A 23,080-nucleotide genomic window follows, 5' to 3' on the forward strand; every position below is an offset into this window, starting at 1 on the left:
TGGACTTTGAAAGCTCTTTCATTATTCTACATTTGTTTTTCAGGGAGGATAATTCTGCAGGCTCTCAAGTTACCCAGGTGTCCTTTTTTCCTGATCTTTCCTTGATGTGACAATTTTGACTGCACTCGGTGAAACAATGTGCCGGCTTCTCTATCTGCATGTATTGCTATGCTGCCTTAGTATGGCTCATGCCTTCTGTCCATCCCAGTGCACCTGTGTCTTCCATGGACATACTGATGGAACAGGAACCAGGTAAAATATACCCACACACACTTGGAAAATTAAAATGAAAGAAAATTTCTTTGTATTTAAAACAAACTTTGGTAGAAGTTTGACTAATTAGGTCACCTTCTGAAAATAATGAATAAGAAAAATGTCCTATGACATATTCAACTCAGTGTAGCCCTAAACTAACTTTATAGAACAATTTTGTTTTAAAGATCCAAATCTTTTCAGAGGCTTATTTGGCATGATTGATTTAATTGAGCACAACGATAAATATCACCTGTTAAATCTATGCTCTGATCTGTCCTAAATTAATAGAGAGCACTTATGTGCTAGCAGAGGCCACAATTATGAATTTAGAAACTAATATTTACATGTCATGTGAAGAGTCTGAACATCAGATGTTGAGAGTCATTTTGCCTGCACTGGTGTGTATAAAAATCTAAATGTAAAAAGCTGCGGAAAAGCAACAGTAATGTCAGGAAAGACAAAAATATTCACCTTTTATTTACGTATCTTAAGCCTATATAGTACACATACTGTGAAAATCAAAGTAAATTCATCCAAATCCACCACAGTAATTGTTCAGGATGTACTAGCCTGTTCTGACATAATGTACATTCCCTGGCATGAGAACAATCCATTTATCCCTGACAATGACCTAATTGCCACCTGCACAGTTGTTCCGATTAGTACTGCACCCTATTCCAAAGTGCATCTTCCTCCTTGTTAAAAACAATTGCATAAAAACAAATTAAATAAAACAAATATTCCTTGATTTTATAGGGTTGTTGTAAAAAGCTGAAAAATTGTTTATGGAAACAGTTGCTGATGTTCCAGTACAGATCTACTGGTGTTATGATTGGAGTAGTCATAGGCAACACTTATAATCATGTAATGCCAATTAAACTTGATTACTGAAATCAAATCTTCACTTGTAAATATTTTCAATAATATACCTGATTACAAATATTTCAACACCTGCAGTGGAAGACAATCCACATAATCTCTCACTATTTATGAATGTCATTTCCACTGACCATGTGATGTAGGAAGTGCCTTTTAGATGGATGTCTGGATGGATGGATAAATTAATATGTAGATGCTGAAGATATTTACACCTTTTAAACTGGTCATTAATTCTGAACCATCTGCTGAGATCATATGGAAAATAGGTTGAAGCGTTTCAGTAACCATTTATAAAACTGTTTACTCCTTCATGTTTCATTCTCAGATCTGTGCTGTGCAATGACCCAGATATGTCTGATATCCCTGTCAATGTCCCTGTGGATACGGTTAAACTTCGCATTGAGAAAACTGCAACACGACGAATCCCAACTGAAGCTTTTTACTACCTGGTGGAGTTACGGTACTTGTGGATTACTTACAATTCCATAACCTCAGTTGATGCAGGAAGTTTTTACAACCTCAAAGTGCTCCATGAACTGAGGTTGGATGGAAATATGATCTCCCTATTCCCTTGGGAGTCTCTAAAGGAGATGCCGAAGCTGAGAACACTGGATCTACACAATAACAGACTCACCAATGTTCCCATTGAGGCTGTCCCCTACTTTCTCAATATTACCTACTTGGATCTATCCAGCAACAAATTAACAACCCTTCCCTCTGACCTCATGGATATCTGGCCTCCGTTCAATGGAGCACCCATCTCTGCTAATGCATCTCAAAAAGTTGTGTTAGGTAAGAAGAGAGGCCATAAGGCAGGACACTTATTGAGTTATGTGTAATTACCTCAGGAACTTCATTCCAATGCCTGTTACTGTAGCCTAGATTCATTTAAACCTGGCCTGGTAGTAACTGCCAGGACACGGTGAAAAAAAAAAATAGCTTGCTCTATGTAGCAGCAGGGCTAATGCGCAATGCGTATCATTAATTTATTGTCCTAATTAACTGTGCCTCTTTGCTGTCAAGGTTAGGGTCAAATTAAAAGGAACACATCTGAAAAATAACGCTGTTGAAAGTTTGCGGAATGCCATGTGACCATGCAATACTGTAAACTTACAGTACACAAGAAAGCATATTCATCATAACTTTCCCTTTAAACTCTTAATCTGAGATCTAGTATTAAAGTCACTGGACTATTCAGGCACATGTGCTTTTAATGATTAATAATTCTTCCTTCAAAGCGAACCAAAGGGTTTGTTTTTTTTATAGCACTGTCCTCTACTACTGTCAATTATTTAAAGATGGGAAAAGGAAAGAGGAAGAAAAATGCCAGTAGAAAATTGAGTTTTGGTTTGAAATGTCTGTGGACTGGAAAAGAAAGAAAATATTTGCTTATATGCTTTATAGTAGTCTATTTCTTATAGTCTAATATATGATTTACCTGATGTGAAAACTGTATAAAGTTTATGTGATGTGAAATCAAAACAGTCCTAGCCTTAATGTGATCAACTGTGTCTGGGTAACGAACAGTGTGATGTTAATATGCTGTGTAAAGGCGTTTATCTGTGCTAAAAAAAAAAAAAGCTGACTCTCTGCACTGTGTACCTGGAGGAGAAACAGGATTAAGAGATAGGAAAAATCTGCATGAACAGATTAGAGCTCCTTCGGTGTAACCTCAAGGCATTTCTTGCTAGTATTTTTATACTTATCTGTGCTGCTCTGAATTATTTCACATATTAACTAAATTCTAAATTCATGCATTTTAAACTATATACACCAAACATAAAATATAGTTTAAACTTATTGCAAGCAATAAACACCAATACAGTACTTTCTTATTTAATTGAAAATTAACACCTTAAAGTTATTAATGATATACCGATGTTTCTGATAAACAGAAAGGATAATGGAAAGAATGTGTTGCCACGAAGTGGAGTTTGGCCAGAAGCTGCTTAGGTTCTTTCCCACTGTTAAGGAAAGCTAATCTGGTTAAAGGGCTTTAATGTGTACCAGCACACGTGCTAACCTGTTGTGTACAGCAGGTGTTTACAGCAAGTTAAGTTCACTTCAGCAGCATATAGTTTTCTATTAAACTAGTTTGCTTGCTTCCATTAAACTTCACATCCACAGAAAAAAGCAGCACTTTCATGCACAAACTGCCTTGACTATCAATTTTTAAGCCGTGAAGTTATTCTAACATAACTTAACAGCCGAATCATAGCAGCTGCCTAAAAAAGCAGTTGTTCTGCAAGAACATCACGTGAATGTGTCATTTTACAAATTTCATTAACAGTACACTGAACAGTTTTTTGTTTCTTCGTTGGTACACTGAAATCTCAGTATCTTCTAATCTTTCCTGTATTATTTATATGGCATTTAAATGGAAAGATGTTTGACACTGCAGTGGTACAACACAATAATCAACAATCATATCTATCCATCTTCAGGCCTCCAAGATAACCCCTGGTTCTGCGACTGTAAAATCTCCAAGCTGATTGAGATTTCCAAAATGGCTGACACACCAGTAGTTTTAATGGACCTCTTCCTGACCTGCAGTGGTCCAGAGAACCTGGCAGGTGTCCTTTTTCAGCATGCAAACCTTGACAATTGTGTGAAACCATCAGTCATGACTTCCGCAACAAAGATCACATCTACTTTGGGCAGTAATGTTCTCCTAAGATGTGATGCCACAGGGTTTCCAACACCCACTCTTTACTGGACTAAGTCAGATGGCTCACCGGTCAACAACACAGGTACAGTAAACAAGTGTTGAAAAGCAAAAACGTAAGACTTATATCAATAATCTATATATTGTAAATTTCCATTGACTGATGTGTTGTGTGTGTCACTGATATGATTCATTTCATTGACTTGATCCAAATTGTCTTGTTTGTTTTTGATCCGTCCTACAGTCCAGGAGTCACCTGGTGAGGGCATCAGATGGTCCATCATGAGCTTGCATGGAATATTGTACAAAGATGCTGGCAACTACAGTTGCAAAGCTAAGAATGTTGCTGGCAATTCAGATGCCACCATTTCTCTCTCAGTTGCTGGCTCCGTCAGCACCACCACCGCTCCAATGAAGCCTAACTTTGGAACTGGTCCATCCAGCCCAGACACGATATTCACTCCCACAACAGATATTCCCTCTCTCACGTCCACAGTTCTCCTAAGAACATCAACCATGCTGTCCGCCATTCCTAAGAAGCCTAAAACTACACCTGGCAATGGTTTACTGAAAGGCTCACTCAAACAAACAAAGATGCAGCAGGGAGGTAATGGAAGAAAACTTGCAGCAGATGAAAAGAGCAAGAAAAGTGAATCATCAAAGTCTGTCAAAAACTTAAAGATTGTAGAGGAAACATTTGACAGTGCTGTTTTGCTCTGGACAGCAGATGGGTTACCGAATGATGCCCCACTTACAGTTGTATATTCACCCTATGGTGAGGATGACATCAAAAGGACAGAGGAGACCAATGCTGGCAGTGGAAAAGTCCTCCTAGAGGGGCTATCACCTGGGATGAGGTACTCAGTTTGTCTCATAGCAAAGGGTAGTGATGTTGGAAAAGACCCTTGCATTGACTTCTACACACTGGACAATGTACAGGACAGTGGGCAGAACCAACTTTTCATTATAATAAGTAGCATTGCCTGTGCTTTGGTTTTGCCTCTTATTGCTCTGTTGCTCTATAAGATTCTGACTCTGTACTGCAAGGGACGCAACACGGCTTTTGATGTAGAGGAGCTTGAAAAAGAGAGCTATGTCAAGTTTGAGACAATTTCAATGAAACAAAGGACTCCAAACTCTCACCCAACAGAGCTCTGGGCAAGGAGACCAACCCATGAATCGGAGCGAATGCTTCTGTGCTCCAGGTCGAGCATTGACTCCCAAATGACCTACAAGAGTGACAGTTCCCGGTCAGAGTATCTCTGCTGATGCCAGGAAACTATGGCCAATGCCCAGATGCCATGTTAGAAACACATTTTTAAACAAATCTATGCCTTTTATTACCACTGATAATTTATTCCACTATGAAATAATTTATAAAACTTTCTGTATCATATTTTTATACATCTGCTATAATGTAAAGGTTTAAAACATGTTTGTGCATTTTCAATCAACACCTAATTGATAATTATTTGTTTAATGACTTTAAAAAAAAGGTTTAGTTAAAATGAAATATGTCCTGTTTTTTTTTTTTTTTTTGTTGTTTGTTTTGTGTTTTTATTTTGGAGCCTTATATTTGATAAAGATTCAATGTTTTATTACTACACCACAGTATCTTTGTTGGACATAATTACAAACAGTACTTTACAGAAAGCCTATCGGGTAACTGTGTGTAGTGGATATATTAAATGCCAAAGTTGAAATGTCAGAAATGACTACTGCTGTGTTGTCGGAATCTCATAGTACCCCCGCAGCATTTGCAACATAACTGTCGCTCTAAAAATTAAGTTGATTGTTGCCTTACTGAACAAGAAAGTAATGTGTGTTTTATAGACTACAGTATGTGACTGAACTGAGAAATAGTGCCACTTTATGAGTGTCATACTGTATTTGTCTATAAATGCTGTTTTATGTTTTTAATAAAATGAAAAATTGTTGAATTCCATTTGTGTGTACTTGTGTTGTAAAATCTGAGTAGATAACATGCCATTCATAAACTTATATATACATATATATATATATTATATTTTATTACATTATATTATTAACTCTTATAAATGATTTTCACAAATTACAATAAAGATTGTCTAAGTATGGGTTTTAGGTGTCGCATTTGTATAAAGCCAGTAAAACTTAAAATCACTGTCCCGCATTTATATACATCATTTATCAGTTAGTCATTATATGAGTAACACATTTCTGTAAATGCCTATTTATAATTGTTCTGATTTTAATTTTTTAATGAGCAGTAGATTATGTCCTATTTCTAGACTACAGCAGAAAAAATTAAACCCTACTGTACAAAGTATAATGTACCACCTGCACTAGTAACCTCATCATGCAATCATCATACATCATTTTAGTTTCTTCTATATTTTTGTCCATGTTTGTGACAGTTTCCTGCACAAAGACAATACTCCAACATAATTCACACCCATCACACTCTGTAAACACCTGCACAGACATTCCCATAAATCCTGACAGATGATAGATGGGCCTGAAAAACCCATAAATACCTCTGTGCCACCATGCTTGCACCTCATTTAAATACAAGCATATGATCTCAGTGTTCACACTTGGTGAACTTGCATCTACGATTATTAACTCCACCCAGCAGTGAACTTATGTGACAATCACATAGAATTATTTACAGAATATATAAAAGTAAATTTAGAAAAATATAGTGCTCAATGATTACTGTGGTGTAATTGCAGAAACATTTTGTCAAATAGGGAAGATTTGCTTAGTAGAAGAGTATGGACATGTATGGAAATAAATTTAAGCCGATAAAGAAAAATATTTTTAATGTTCACCCCACTCCAAAAGACATTTGTCCAACTATATATACCAGTGCAATAAAAATTTAGACTACAGATTTTATGACTTCGCAGGTTTGAAATGTCAGCATAACATTTTTTCAATCAAGAGTTACACTGTCTTCAAGTCTCTGTTTTGTAACTGCTTGAATGTGACTCAACCATCTGGAATTAAAGACTGGAACTATAAGTCATAACAAAAGCAGCAACATGAGGTGCTATTTAATATGGCTGCAGCCTCTACACTCCCCTGTACCGTAGCTATTCATTCCAATTGATGATTCAAACCTATGCATGATTGTCAATCAGCATGTTAACCAAATTACAGACATTTAGATTCCCATTGTTTTCTGCTGAGGGTGAAATCGTGGGAAAAGGTCAGTGCCCTTCAGACTGCTAACATTAGTCTGGAGACAAGCAACTTTCTCAGCCATCTAAATCTTCTACTTCTCTACAAGGTTATTGGTCATGTCGCTGACAATAACCTAGTCATGGAGAGTATGAATAGAGGTTCTGATTCCTGGTGTCTGTTAGTTGTTCTCCTGGGTAAAAAGAGGACAAACAATTTAGGGAGAATCTGCTCCACTCCTCCTCCATTCTCTGTAAATAAGTCATTCTATGGATTCTCTCCTGGAACCAGATGAACTTCAACAGAAGCCAGTTGACACACAGGCATCTCATTCACACACTCACAGGGCACAAACAGAGTGTCTGTTGTGTATTTGGCATGGGTCAATATAAGTTGTACTGTAAGTATGACATTTATAAATCGTGTTATAGTTTGGAAAGGAGTTCCTAAAGGTCAATTTTGTTCCACAGTTTACAAAAAAAAAAAAAAGGCTTGTGTCTGGTCTAATAGTCCAACCAACATGTCCATCCAGTCTTACTCTCCCAGACACAAAAACTCTGTCTCAAACAGAGGCATCCATCTACATTTAGAAAAGACATGTGTCAGGGGGTGGGGTGTTGTTATTATGTGGGACCTCCTTCAGCCTGGTCTCATTTCTTGCATATTCTACATTCTGCTTAAGACATTGGGTGCAGCTTAAAGAAGATCTTGATCCAATGCTGGGCTAGAATGTGCAAAATTTACCACGGGGGTGTCAGGAATTTCAATCTTTGCTTCCAAAACAGACTGGCAGCCTGAGGGCCACAGTGTGGAGTGAGCAGGATCCCAGACAGTTTTTTTTCTTTTTTTTTTGAACACTGCACTGGCAATATTGCTTTCTTCACTCCTGGTCCTCCATCTTTCCTTTAGGGTTTTGCATCTGTCACTAACAGGATATCTCCTAATATGTAAAATTCCACTGTCTAGATAGAAGCATTGGACAAGGATGACAATAGTCCCTAAGCAAATGTTGCTCAATCTGGGAGAATTCTTGTGTGCCAGTACTAATAGTGGAGATGCCTGATAAAAAGTGAACAAGTGTAGCTCCCAAGGCAGGGACAGGGCACAGGATTATGTTGGCTACAACGATCACAGCAACACTGATCTGTTTTATGGTGCAGAGCTCTGGAGCCATGGCCCCCAGGACAGCATGTTGGGATGAACGTCTAACACAAACTGGGAGAAACAACAGCTGTATGGGTGAGTCTGACAAATCTCCTGTCCACACCAGTACACTCAGTTCATAGTCCTATTTTGACAGCAGAGCAGATATTACCTCTATGAGAACTTAGCATGCTTAAACCATAAAAGCAGTATGTTTATAAGACAAACTTTTTTAATCCCCAAGGGAGATTCAGTGTTTGGTAAAGAAAACAGTTAAAATGACAAGTAAAACCCAATCAAGAACAACTGGATTTACCTTCAGTGTATTCCAATACTTCCCAAAATGTAATATTTTGTATTAATTAGTGTTAGTATATGCTTGTGCCAGATTTACAAAGATGAGATAAACTAGTTTGGCTTTTCCACAACAGGCCAATTCATGACACATTATCAGAAACTACCCTGCTTCAGTGACATAAGAACATAGTAAAAGAGTAATCAAAAGGAAAAGAATATAGTAAAAATGTGTGGTGCAGTTACTGTAACTGCTTTGTCTTGGACTGGTACTAACATAAAAACTGCAAACACAAAATAAAACAAAATAAAACAAATTCCGCACACACATTTCACACGATCTCAAGTAACAAAAGAGCAATAGAAGGTAAGACACTACCTCTCTACAGTATTTATAAGTAAACTTGGCTAAGCATTGTCTCAGATGTAGACAGGTCTGTGCTTCAGTGGGTGTGTCTCAGGCAGAACCTAGGTTTTTTGTGAGATGACTGCTGTCATGCCTGTAAAAATTATAATTGTGTGCGATGGTTGGTAAAAAAATGTGATACTTGATATTTAGAATCGTGGAGAAATCATCATTATTCACTCAAAGACCATCACACGGAGTTGGTTTCTTCTCTAAGTTTGCAGGATGGCTATATATTAACAAAGCCACGAATCCAGTTTGCACCATGCTTTGCCAAAACTGCACCTCCTCTACACCTTTTGTCACTACAGCTACAGAGACCGTATGCGGAATAGGTGTGATGCGCTGCTTTTAAAAGCATTATATGTAATTTTCATATACCAACAATCTTTCTCACATGTATTTTTTAAGGTGTTATGGACAGTTTAATTTCATATAACAGTATTTATTTTTCTCTTGATTCTCAAATAACTTTAGATTGAATTAATTTATAAGTCACCAGCTACTTTCTATTAATTGCATATCTAAAATTGACTACTGCAACACTACTTCACATTCGTACTTCAACACAGCTCATTCAGTTCCGTCATCACCTACAGCAGCCAAATATATCCATATATATCAAAGGTATATACTACAAATACCCAAGTAGTTGGTTGTTTTGATAGGCAGCTTAATATTGCCTAACCAAATGACCTGGGTTATTATCCAGATTGGCCACTGAAACTCCCCTACTTGTTTTTATTATTTTTGAAATGGGAAACGTGGGCTTGGCAATATCTATTGAATTTTTCCAATAGCATCCAATGAACTGTCCATACTGGATCATTTATAACGTTGACTAGCCTGTGAACTTACCAATCAATGATTCATTCGGTTGCTTCCCAGCAACATTGCACCAGTCATTATCTGGGAGATCTCAGGCCAGACATTTCATTATGTTGTTTGTCTGTTGCTGCTCATTGTTTTCTTCATTCCACAGAGTTAAGAGCAGGATCCATGGTTGCACGACAGTTTATCGACAAATTCTATCAGTGGCAATAGAGAGCTAACACAAACATTTCACTTCAAAAACCAGTTTGTTCAAATTTACTGAGCTCTAGAGCAACAAATCTAAGTACTATTTCAATGTAATGTTTAGGCAATTCAGTGCTTTCAGCAATAAACATAATGGAATGGGAATGCACTCATTCCACTTACAAAGGCTGTATTTGCCACATTACACTTAAAATATTAAGATGGTAATGGGAACTATATTAGAAACTTTGGAAAAAAGAAAACATAAACATCCTCTTATTATTTTCACTGCAAAGGGCTGTCAGAGTCAAAGGACAGCATACGAGCTCATCTGTTGCTAAGGGATGATGTTTTATCAAGAAGAAGCCTTGAACTTCATTCCCACATAGCCATGAATAGGCCTTTGTCATATAACTTGACAATTTTTATTGACAACTGCAGCGTGACACAGAAAGTGAAGAAAAAATGTTAAACGCTGCTATAATTACATTTCCGTCCCTTGGAACTGTTTCCTTAAAGCTAGATTAAGCCTAAGGACAGTAGTGCTCATCTGCATCAACAATCTGAATCCATGAGCTGGAAGGACTTTACTGTCAATTTTTTTTTTTTTTTTTTTTTTTTTTTTTTTAGATGAACTTACAAATCCTGGTACAACTACACTGGAACTGAGGATTGATTTCAAAACTTAAGTAGAACCTAATATACTAGGCACATATTGAATTACTGTTAAACTGCATTATTTAATTAAAGTAAAATACATACTGTACATTATGTACCATTTTAAAACCTTATCTCTCTAAATGTCAGTACTGTTGTAGATGAGCTCATTATATCCTAAGACTTCATGAGACGAATTCATAAAAATATATGCAATGTCTTTTTTTAAGCTTCACAACCCTTCCTGATATTCGGCCATGGTAAAGCCATTCATCGGATAGACCTCGATGGGAAGAACCACAGAAGGCTGGTGGCTGGTGCAGGAAGCTCGATCCTTCTCGACTTTCATTTTAGAGAGGAGAAAATTTATTGGGCTGACAAACACACAGGGATGATCTACAAGGCATCTGTGAGAGCAGCACACAGACAGGTGACTACATAACTTAATTTAAATTGAACAGTTATGCAATCGTCCAGGGTTTGATGAACAAGATTTAAATTTTAAGTTGTGTTTTCCAGAAACTGTACTCATCTGACAAACACATCTCAGGATTGGCAGTGGACTGGATTTGGAACAGTGTCTATTGGACCAGTGTAGAAAAGGGAAAAATCAAGAAAATGGACATAAATGGGAAAAATGAAAGGACTCTGTTACGACACTTGATCCAACCAAGTTCTATAGTTGTTGATCCCATAAAAAGGTAATTGATTCTCAATTACAATTTTATATTTGTCATGATGCTGCATTATTTTACAGTGTAGGCAACATTGAGCAAGGGGTAAAATGATATTACAAATTATTCCCAGATGGGTCTTCATAGAATTCAGATTTGTGATATTTTGGTTTGTATCATTTGTATGTTTCTACTTTATAAATGTTTCATCTCCCTCCAAAAAGCATGGCTGTTACTGAGGTGCAACCTGATACACTGACATGAACATACTTCAGGTTTCTCTGGTCAAAGACAGATGTAGCAGGCCACATATTCCCTGGCAATTTACTGCATATTGGTTCAGTAGGCTGACACATGGATATACAAAAGTGAAAAAGGGCAACAAGGGGTTTATATTAACATTTTGAAATATTCCTCTGTGATAATAAAATTCAGAGGGTGGTTTAAATCTTCTTTTTATATCTGTAGGACTTCCTACAATTTTTTAATCATACCATACATTAGGACGCTTCTGAACACCCTGAGAGATGGCAGCAAATATATGATAAAATGTCAAATAAAGGACATTGATAGAAGCATCTAACTTAAAAGTTACTTCTTTAAAACAAAACACAGAAAGTGAGCAAATAAATACAGAAATTTGGGAACACGTCAGTGCACCAGCCCATCGTCAGTTGCAATTAAATGTTTTGCAGATTTATTTTTTGGCTGTCTGGTGGGATGAATCCAAATATCCAGCGGTCTGATGTGACAGGAAAGATGAAAACTACACTTATAAAGAAAGGAGAACAATTAAAAGCACTGACGATTGACCGAGAGGACAAAAGACTATTCTGGGTTCAGGCTGATCTCCAAGGACAAAGTGCCATTGCCTCTTGTGATTACAACGGGAATATCCTGCACATCATCCCTATGGTTCTTCCCATAGATCAGCCACTTCAGTAAGTGCTGCTTAAAAAAAAACCAAAAAACATTATGTTGGTATAAAATACCAAAATAACATTTCTGTATGTAAACTATTCTCTGTTATTGTACCATTATGATTATTAATGTGAATGTATTTGTCTCTTTTTGCTCTCCAGATCTCAAACAATGGCAATATCTGTTTTTCTGGAGCACTTATACTACACTAATGCTGCAACTCGAGTTATAAAGCAAGTAAACAAGTACACTGGTGGAAAGCCACTAGATGTTAACAAAAAACAAATGGCAAAAACCCCAGTTGCTATTAAGGTGGTGCATCCCCTCAACCAGCCGATGGCAGACTCCCTATCACCATTTCCTGGTTAGAGCAGAAATTCTCTGCAGTTTTGCAAAAATGTATAACATTTTTACATTTTAGAGAAGATTCAGTAAAATGACTTAATATATTCAACTTTGCTATTCTTTTCAAACAGGCTGTGACGAACTTAGTGGAAACTGTGTGAATGTGTGCTCCAGTCTAGCTGAATATGGGACCTGTCAGTGCAGTGAAGGCTTTGCTCTCAGTAAGCAAGGCACTTATTGTGAAGGTCTGTATATTGCCATGAAATTTGAGAGGTCCTTTGAGGTCATTTATTTTATTACTTGCAAAAAAAACTAGAATGAGACTCACATTATCTGCTACAAATATGTAATTTACTACTACTGTGGCACACAACTGCATAAAAAGTATGGCAAAGCATTTAAATGATCATCAATTGAGATAAGATAAATATGATAAAATAAATAAGATATATCACTAGATTTCTCTGTGCTATAGATGTCAATGAATGTGCACATTGGAACCACGGCTGCTCTCTTGGTTGTGAAAACATCCCAGGCTCCTATTTTTGTACCTGCCCTAAAGGATATGCCCTCCTACCAGACAGGAAGACATGTCAAGGTATAGTATGAAGATATTTGTTGTTTACTGTTGATTATATAACATATTTTTACTATTATATTTTAATAACTTAAAAAATAATTTTGATTTCATAATGGTTTCATTAATTGTTTGAAGAATTCATGCCAAGCAGAAAGTACACTATAAAGACAAAGACTGAGTGAAGACCTTTACATTTATAGTTCGCAAGATTGAAACTATGCTTCTGGATGATGTTAACTGTTAATATTACAGGTTGATTACTCATTTTGTGTGTTTGAAGCATTCAGGTCCTCTATTGGAAAAAGGCTATACTGAAAAAAATATTTGCACTTTGTTTTTCTCTGTATATTGAATGTAGCTTTGGTTTTGGATCCTCTTCTGTTTGCGGTGCTATGAAAAGTGCATTTGTTCCCCAAACAACACTTTGACCCTACGGAGTTAATAAAAAGGCTGGGTCACATACGACCAGACAAACAAGACATTTATGAGCCATCAACTTTGTCTTAGGTTAGCTGGGTCACAGCACTGACACTATGTCACATTCATAAAGACCTAGCAGTGGGACTGGGTGGCCGTGTAAGTCAGATAAAAATAAAAAAGAGATGTCACTTTAGAGCTAGTAAGAGTTGTTTTTTGCAAGAGATTTATGATTTTGATGGCACCTTAAAAACTGAACTGTGGCTGGACAACTTGTATGAACGTAACTGTGGCATCAGGCAAAAGATTTTGTTTTTTTGAGACATTAATAATTAGGTTGAAATAATAGGTGTACTTAAAACTTTTTATACATTCAGTTATTACATACAGATTTTCTACCTAAATTTATGTCTGATTATTCCTCATGGCTATAATACAGTTCTGTTGTTTGCCCGTCTAACAATAGATACCTTTTTAGTCAACACATACCTCACACAATCTGTTATTTTGGCACAAACATGCATTGTAACCTCGTATGAAATGTATGCAAATTTGAGTAAATTACCACTTTATTTTAAAGAATGAATAAATATTCTGCAAAATAAATTAAGTATTATTAAACGTGTAGATTTGTGGATTTGCCTGTTAAATTTGCCATTAAAAAAAAACCACTACAGTGTCTACACTGTGATTAACTTCACAACTTATTAAAACACATTATCAACAAAGCCTAATCTTGTGTCTTCTAATCTCACAGCCAGCGGAACAGTAAAGGGTCACAGGCACAATGAGATTAGATGTTGAGGTGACATTTGTAATAAGGAACATATCTGGTCAGCAGCTTTGTCTCTCTAAGCTGTTTAGTAGACAACCTTTGTCAAGCTCCAGAAGAAAACAAACATGCAGCCAAGTAGCAGGGTAGACAATGGAGGTGACAGAAGAGATTACATGGAGGACGACATAGTTTGGCTGCTTATATCCTTTGTGTTTTATTCAATAAAACATATGGCAAGAGAAGTACAAAACATAAAAATAACTAACTTAATAACTATTAATTTTGGTATTAAGTAAATTAGAGTAGCAGTAGTAGGAAATTAACATTCAGGTCCTGAGACAATTTCACGTAAGATTGAGATCTGTGAACTATTCCCTGCCTCTGTATATCCTGCCTATATTTACAGGTACAGGAGATCCTATTGTGGTGAGGTAACATTGCCTCACTCTCACTGTGTGGGCTTTGACTGCATTCTCATCACACTTTCACCTATTTAGATTGGATTAGGGCTGACTTCATAAAGGGATTTTAGCAGGGCAGGGCCTAAGAAGGTTGTTGTCCATCTGGCTCTGTTATAATCTACTACATGCAGGGCCCAAACATAAGCTTACTTTACAGTGAAATTCATGTAATTAACTCAGTTTGCTTTCATCTGTCATATTTTAGCATGACTGCTAGAATGCCAAACTAGAGTTTGAAGACATACATGTTTTTTTTTTTTTTTAAATGATAGAGATCATAGCATGTGGAAGCAATATAACCAACTGTGGCCATGGATGCTTGGAAACAGATGACGGTGTTGTTTGTGTGTGTCCTGAGGGATCTATACTACAGGAAGATGGACAAGCTTGCACTGGTATGAGCTCTATTACAGAGATGATTAGGCCTTTATAATGAAAAAAAAAACCTTTTGATTTTTTTATGTTTTGTGGTAAATGTTTTTTTTAGTAGAAATTATAAGTTGCAATTCAGAGGTTCACAAATAAGCATTTTTTTTTAAATTACTGTGGTAATTCACACTGTTAAACAGAAATTGTGTTCTGTGCTTGTACATTGACTATACATTATTAAAAGTTATTGTTCTGCTTTTTATTTTCTTACAACATAAACATCCTAGAAAAAACTAAGCTGTAGGCTGAATTATTGGCTGTCTTACTGTGACATTTCAGTAAACCAGTTGGGACAGTATTTAATTTTGGAAATATATTATTGCTAACTAGTCTTAGGTTCTGATTAAGAGTTGGATCAAAGTGGATAAACTGAGCTGAGACTGATTAAAGGTCTGACAAAACTGCAGTGCAGTATAAGGCAGCAACGAAAAAGTTTATCAATATACACTATAGGGCTGGGTCCTGTAGGAAAACAAAGCCTGTTAGGAAAAAGCTGAAGCTTTGTCTGTGCAATTCAAACACTGTTTTTGGCTGTTGCAGGCTGCTCATCTGCAGACAGAGGGGGTTGCAGTCAACTCTGTATTCTTGTCAACCCCAATAAGTGGCAGTGTGGTTGTTTGGCTGGCTACCAGCTCCACCAAGACGGCAAGTACTGCACTGCTACTGGTGAGTCTAGTTTACTTAACAGCTGAGGCAAATAAGACCAATATAGATTACACTTCCTACGTGCCTAAATCTCATAAACCTCTGCCTCTCTTCCACCCCTTTAGGACCACCCCCCTATCTGCTACTTGCCAATCTAGTAGATGTACGAAAAATTAATCCTGATGGCACTGGGGCTCAAACCCTCTTGGAGGACCCCAGAGGGACAATCATAGCTTTAGACTATGACCCAGTTGAGAACAAAGTAAGATGAAAACCACTTTCCTCTTTTATTGAAGTTTGTTTTTATTTTTTTTTGTGACTATTGTGGCAGAGTATAATTATGTACTGAAGTACTATACTAACCTAGGATCTCATGACTCCTACAGAATGACAGAATTAGGACAGACCACATTTAGATCCTGGTGCAGACATTCAGTGACACCTACTGGACAGACATTGTAATCCAATGGCCAGTAACAGGGTGGGCACAGAGGGCCACTGTCCTGCTATTGCTGCCCTACCACTGTTGCCTGGATAAGGTGTGTTCAGTCAATCAGAAGCTGCAAGATACCAATTCAGTTTGTCTTCTCCCACTTTCACCATCATCTGAGATCTGATGCAGGTAATCAGCAATGGGTAGTGTAGGGATGGTTGAAAAACAAGCAGCACGGCAGCCCTAGCGGAACATGGGTTGCCCACCCCTGGCCTGTAGGGTCACCAATGAGACATACTCTGTAATTGTATCTTTTGATAGTTTATCTAGAAAATTATTTGTATGGTTTTACTGCTAGTCTTATATCAAAGATGTATTTTTTTAAGGTGTACTTTGCTAGTACAAGTCAGAAGACAATTGAGCGGGTTGATGTGAATGGTGGATCCAGAGTTGTTCTTGTCTCTGAGAATCTAAACTCTCCAGAGGGTCTGGCGATTGACTGGATTCACCGCAGAATGTATTGGACTGATAAAAGGTGTGTGCATAGATAACTGTAAGTGATTTTCACAAAATGCTTTTTCGGCAGGTTATATTTTCTTTGGACCACAATTATCAGTTTTTTAAAATCTCAAACAAATCCATTTGAGGAAACATTTTCAGGTAATTGCTTTAGTGCTAAACAATAATAGAACTTACATGACTTTGTGTTTTACACTTCTTTATACTTATACTTTCCTGCAGCCAGCCAACTGTTGACTGCAGTACCTTGACTGGATTAAACAGAGAAACTATTGTGAGCACAGGGCTGGAAAAACCAAGAGGAATTGCAGTTCATCCTTTGGAAAAGTGAGTCTGCCACTAACTATACATGACACCAATTCTTTTTTCATCAAACATGGACATCTTTAATGTTAATATGAAAAGACCAGTGGATTTTTAAATAATTATATATTACATAATTATTACACTGTGCCTTAAACCTCTTTCTCTCTTAAAAGCTACATTTCCATTAAGTAGCTTTTAAGTAAGAAAAAAAACTTTTACATACTGTAAAGCTATATCATCACAAATACTCTTGAATCCCTGCTTTATAAAAATCCAAAACAGTCTGAGCATGTTCTATATAGACATATGCACACAAAAATATGCACATTTAAGTGACTCCACAAAATGCTTCAGTGGATGAATGTTACATATTAGTGATATTTGTGATGATGCACAATTTATAAGGCTTGTAGCATTGAAGACATCAAAGATATTTGCCTAATACACTTTTTTTATGTTTTGAGGAAGTTGTTCTGGACTGACATAGGTACTCATCCTGTGGTGGAAAGTGCTTCATTGGAGGGGAAAGACAGAGCTGTCATTGTTAGTATCAACCTTGTTTCACCCAGCGGCCTAACCATTGATTTCACTGAGGACCGTCTTTTCTGGTGTGATCAGAGGAGAGGCTTGGTAGAGACAGCTGCTTTGGATGGCTCAAACCGACGGATCATATTAGAGAACCAAGTAGGTGAGGCTTGTGTGGAACGTGAAGGTGGACTGTACTGGAAAAAAACATTATGGTACTGTAATACTAAAGAAATTAGCATTCAGCTGACTTTGTTTGCTTTACTAGAAGACTACTTAAATTTCCCTTTTAGGTTAATAAAGATTATCAATCTATCCAACCCCATTTATTATGGGTGAAAATAATAAAGCTAAAAGCTGAAGTTTGTCAGTGTAGAGCTGTTTTTTGCCTTCAGAGTAAACAGCTGAACAAACAGAATAAGTCTGACCTGGTATCCCCTAGTCAGTTTGGGACTTCTTCTGCTACTTTGGTCCAGGTCGACCTTTTGACCTTGCAGTTTTTGAAGACAAGCTATGGATTTCTGATCAGGCACACCAGCAGCTGAGGAGCGTGCACAAAAGGACAGGGAAGAAACTGCAACGTATTCATGGAAACATGTTCCAACCAGCATCCATTGTGGTGGTTCACCCCCTTGCTAAACCAGGTAAACACAACAGGAGTTAATTTGGGAATTTTTTTTTTTCCACAATCTCAAATTGGAAGATTGGGATATTCTGCCCCCTTTCTTTCTAGTCTGTCAGTACTTTTCTATTGTCAGTTTGCATCCTTGTCTTCAGTTGCAGACATTTGCCTTCACCAAAATGGAGGTTGTGCCCAGGTGTGTGAAAGCAAACTGGGAGTTGCTCACTGCTCCTGTCTGTCACACTACATCCTATCAGCTGATAAAAAAGGTTGTCTACTTGCTGATGCTTCAAACAGAACAGAGGGTGATTTTACAATTTTTTTCTCTGCTGTCCTACTTCCAGGGCAATCACTTAAAATTCATTGATAATAAATGCAAATCTTAATCTTATGTATTATTTGCACAGAATTTGGAGAGAGTGAATCCACTGATTTATCAACTCTCACAAACAAAACATTTTATGATGAGAGCACAGCACTAACAACTGGAATGTCAACTGAAAAAGCGGCTGATGCACTCTCTCATATAGGCAGTGACCCAACTCTCTTCACGGAGAAGATGATTTCAGGTTATACTGCACATTTCAACACAAATGATTTGTAGTTAAAATTCAGTAACTTACTCTAACTACATGTTATGTTTTTGTCCCTTTCCCTGTCAGACCAGAATGAATGTTACTCACTCCGCTGTGGTGTCAATGCACAGTGCCTGGTGAATGCTGGCAAACCAACCTGTTTATGTCTGCAAGGCTTTACAGGTGATGGGCAGTTGTGTGTAGGTAAGTATAGCTTTTTCTGTATTATAAATGTGAGATTTGAACTCTGATAATAAAGAAATTGTATAAACGTCAAACCTCTCTCTCACAGAAAACTAGTATTCTCACATTAAAATGACAAAGTGAATCAGATGCTACTGTAAGATTTGTGTGTATAATTGTAAACCTGAACATGGAAACATTCCACATTTCACATTGATATTCTCTTTTCTAACATTTTTTTTTAGATATTGATGAGTGTAAATTGGGAACACACAACTGTAACAAAAATGCAGAATGCCAAAATACCTTGGGAAAGTATCTCTGCAAGTGCCAGGCTGGATACAGTGGTCAGACATGCCAAGGTATATCCTAACTATTCTTTTTTCCCCATTTAGATTACTACATACAGCATGTCAGACACTAAACCCAAGGTAACAGTATTTCCTCTTCACGTGTACTGTACAAGGTGGTGAGATCTTAGGCTAAAAACCAGTGAAGGCTTTAATCCAATAAGATTCAGGATCCTGCTAACACCGGTCTATAATTCTCATGTGATGCAAGATGATTTATCTTCAATGGAATACAATGTTTATATAAGTTACGTCAAAAAAGGAGCAGTGAGACTGATTAATGGGCAGTAAGACTGTGATTAATGACACATATACAGTACGGCACTGCTGTGTGTCTATTTTAATCACATTATATCACTAATCCTCTCAAGAGCTGGACACCACATCGCCATGGATGATGACTAACAGCCCTGCTGATGTCACAACTCGGCACCACAACAGTAACTCAGTACAGAGTTGTCCCTCCACCCACGAGTCCTACTGCCTGTACCAGGGTGTCTGCTTCTACTTTCCAGAAATGGAGTCCTATGCCTGCAAGTAAATAAGCACTCTGGTGAAAGCCCTCAGTGTGAACCCTGACCTCCAACTTCAATGGTTTACTGGTTCAGTTTGCATTTCCCCAAATGGCTTAATCATTTGTTTGTGATGACAGTGTTTAACATAAACACTCTGATGTTATTTATGACAGATGACAAGCAGCAGGTGTCACTATTGTTCCATGATTAAAGCCACTCCATCATGACAAAGTGGCTAAGTTAGAGGGGGATATTTTTGTATGTAGGCACATACACAACATAAAAATTATATAAAATATAGGCACAAAACAGCTTAAATTTACATAATTATGTCCAGCTCTAATTAGAAAGAAGGCAGAGACATTTAAATCCCTGGCATAGATTGAATATGATTCCAACTAATTTCTACTTTTTCTCTTGCAGTGTTTAAAACTATTCTTCACATAAAGTTTGTATCATATACTTTGCATTTAATTTTTGCGGTTTCAAAAATCTTCAGCGTCCTGTGCAGTCAGACATTTTGTTTTATTTATCATGGCATATGCACATAACACACTAGATTGAAATGTTAGTACTTTTCTTGAAAATACTATGAACAAAATTAAATAATTTGTTGGCCTTTTGCCATATATGATTGCCAAATTAGAAAAAGAAAGATAGGAATGTTTGACATCCCAGAACACAAAATATTTAAGAAAAATTAAACAGAACTTCAACTCTGTTTTTGTATTTGCTGCAGTTGTGTATCTGGCTACATGGGGGAGCGCTGCCAGTTCAGTGACCTGGAGTGGTGGGAGCTTCAGCAAGCTGAGGAAGAGAAGAGGAGGAATGTGACCATTGCTGCCTGCATGGTGGTCCTAATCTCCCTGCTCTCTATTGCTGCCTGTGTCACCTACTGCTACGGGTAAATGAGAAGGAAACACAGTAAATGAGGACCAAGACATAAAATAAAGACAGGGAAGAGGAAATTTTACCAATAGTTGAGGGGAGGGGTTTTCATCTGGAGTTTTAGAAGCAAGGACTGTGCAATGTAAAGTGAAATCTTTCTCATACTGAACAAATTTTAACCAGATGCTCAAACCTACAATCCATATGCAGTAAATTGCCCAATTTGTTATCACATTGTCAGTATACAATGAGATACAAATGATTGTGCTATGGATTTTATTCAAATGGTAACTCTGTAAGTGCTTTAATGATAAAGTAATGTGGGAACTGTTCTGGTTTGTATATTTGATATGCACTGCAATTATGTGTAGTATAAGCAGTGTGAGCTGACAGCATTTAAAAATGTCTATCAAACTCAGGGTGGTATGAGACGTGCAATGTAGGTGTCCTAGCATGACGGCAGGGGGTTGGGTAGCAGATCATAAGTTGAACAAATGGCAGCATGCAGTCCTGGCAGCTGAGTGAGGAGCATACATAAAGTACATGCTACTACATCTCGTCCCTTTCATTTCCACCTGAGCTGTCTCTAAGTAGCCGATTTGTTTTACGGTTGTTTCGCTGGCTTATGGACAAGGCTGTTGGCATTCTCCACTCTTTTGACTCACAAAGCACACCCCTCCCCTCAGCCCACTACATCCTAACATTTGCCGTCTTGGTTCCCCTGTGGAAGTGGCACGCTTTCAATTACATGCTTGATTTAGCTTGTTCTACAGCAATTACACATAAAAATAGGTCATTTCTCAGCTACAAAATGGAGCCGGTGAGGTATGACCCCAGTGGAAACGCTACATGGTCGTCAATAGCTCTGCCTCAAATTGCCTTCTGCACTTGACTGCAAGTGCACATGTGAAGTTTTTGAGTTTGGTGGTTTAGTTTGTTCTGCAATACAAACATGCAATGAGAATCATGGAGTACAAAATGACATGGGCAAAAAGACACATCTTGTTTGTCATGCTCTGTCTTTTTAAGCATATAAACATGTATACAGAAGTTAATGCACATAGCAACTGCACAGCCAGTTGTCAAACCTGGGACTACTCTCCCTCTCCTGCTTGTCAGAGCCTCGTTCCAGATATTTAGGCTAGAACACCAGCCATATAAATGTTGCACAGGTCCATATATTAATGAAGTGTTAAGTTATACTGAGAAACCTAGCATCTACATATTCATATAACTTGTGTGGGTTTACATTCATCTGTACAGAGCTAGAAGATTCTTCCACAAACAGCCCTCAGTGGAAAATGTGAGTGAGAGCAGCGTGAGAGATGAGGACATGTCAAAGACCACCACTACCAGTTTGCCCCGGGTAAGATCATCATCACTATAAAGGTCTGTCAAGAAAACATTTTTTAAGTAAATCCAATTTGTTGTCATGAAGATACCATGACAACATTTGACAAGTAGTACAAAGTATAAAAACTAGAGTTACAACTATGGTCACCTCTATAAAACATATTAAAAAAAAATTAAATCCAAATCACTTCACAAGCTTTTTTTCCTTCCATAATACCCCATATTGATGACCAAACTGATTATTAAAATAGCTACTGGTTGTTATTTTTCTGTTAATCAGTGTAATCACTCAATAGATTAATCATTTCAGCTCTAATAAAAACTATATTTGTTTAATTACTGTATGGATTTGCAGTTCTATATGGTGGTAGAAAATGGTGGGGAAGGAAAAGTCATTCCTGCTATGGGCTGTCCGCAGAGAGCTGTCTGTCATTCCTCTTCTTCAGAAGCAGGTAGGCCTCCTTGAAATTAACAATAATCTTATTTGTTTTATCCAATTACAAATAAAATAAATCTGCAACTATAGTGTGAAACATTTTCATTTTCCTACTGCTATCATGACTTTTTGTTAGGTGACACACTCTCTGAAGAGTCAGGAACACTGTTCAAACACAACAGAGGGTACGAGTGCCCCGTGGTGTTGGCTATAGCCAAGGAGATCACTGAATCCACTGTCAATGTCTCAAGTCCGCCACTGTCAAACTCATATTCGTGTACCTCCTTCAAGCCAACACCGCCCTGCCCGAGTCCCAGCACAGAGTCACCTCCTACCTAGCTCAGTGGAAACACATCTGTCCGCACACATATACGCACACATATTGTAATGCCTAGCTGTTGTATGAACTGTAGTTTTATTCCAAAATGAAATATGTGACAAAAGAAGAGGTACCAGTGAACCTGTTACCTACATAGAAATAATTTGTGGTATTTTTAAATAAAAATAAAATTATGTTTAATGGTGTTGGAATTACAGTTTATGCACACACACTGTTGCCAAGTCCAGTGCATGTAAGCTCTTGTTAAGCATTTGGTAGCAAAAATGGAAAAACCCCACACTCAGTGCCAGTGTGGTTGTGACATCAG

At 37.4% G+C, this 23,080-nt stretch overlaps 2 protein-coding genes across 2 annotated transcripts; both read left to right on the plus strand.

Moving 5' to 3' along the window:
* Positions 1-136: 136 nt before the first annotated feature.
* Positions 137-5,068, plus strand: lrit3a (info leucine-rich repeat, immunoglobulin-like and transmembrane domains 3a). Its single transcript, XM_026330822.1, has 4 exons — positions 137-252; positions 1,460-1,926; positions 3,579-3,884; positions 4,044-5,068. Exons 1-4 carry the CDS (start codon positions 137-139, stop codon positions 5,066-5,068), a joined length of 1,914 nt encoding a protein of 637 aa, XP_026186607.1.
* Positions 5,069-8,076: 3,008 nt separating this feature from the next.
* On the plus strand, positions 8,077-22,772 carry egf (epidermal growth factor). Its single transcript, XM_026330951.1, has 23 exons — positions 8,077-8,203; positions 10,712-10,911; positions 11,001-11,182; positions 11,851-12,096; positions 12,238-12,440; positions 12,553-12,666; positions 12,897-13,019; positions 14,927-15,049; positions 15,624-15,749; positions 15,854-15,990; positions 16,548-16,696; positions 16,903-17,007; positions 17,451-17,674; positions 17,988-18,155; positions 18,289-18,438; positions 18,541-18,702; positions 18,796-18,912; positions 19,137-19,253; positions 19,613-19,778; positions 20,496-20,660; positions 21,908-22,010; positions 22,353-22,449; positions 22,570-22,772. Exons 1-23 carry the CDS (start codon positions 8,077-8,079, stop codon positions 22,770-22,772), a joined length of 3,507 nt encoding a protein of 1,168 aa, XP_026186736.1.
* The last annotated feature ends 308 nt before the right edge of the window (positions 22,773-23,080 follow it).

Source organism: Mastacembelus armatus, chromosome 10, assembly GCF_900324485.2.
Source record: "Mastacembelus armatus chromosome 10, fMasArm1.2, whole genome shotgun sequence".
NCBI lineage: Eukaryota > Metazoa > Chordata > Actinopteri > Synbranchiformes > Mastacembelidae > Mastacembelus > Mastacembelus armatus.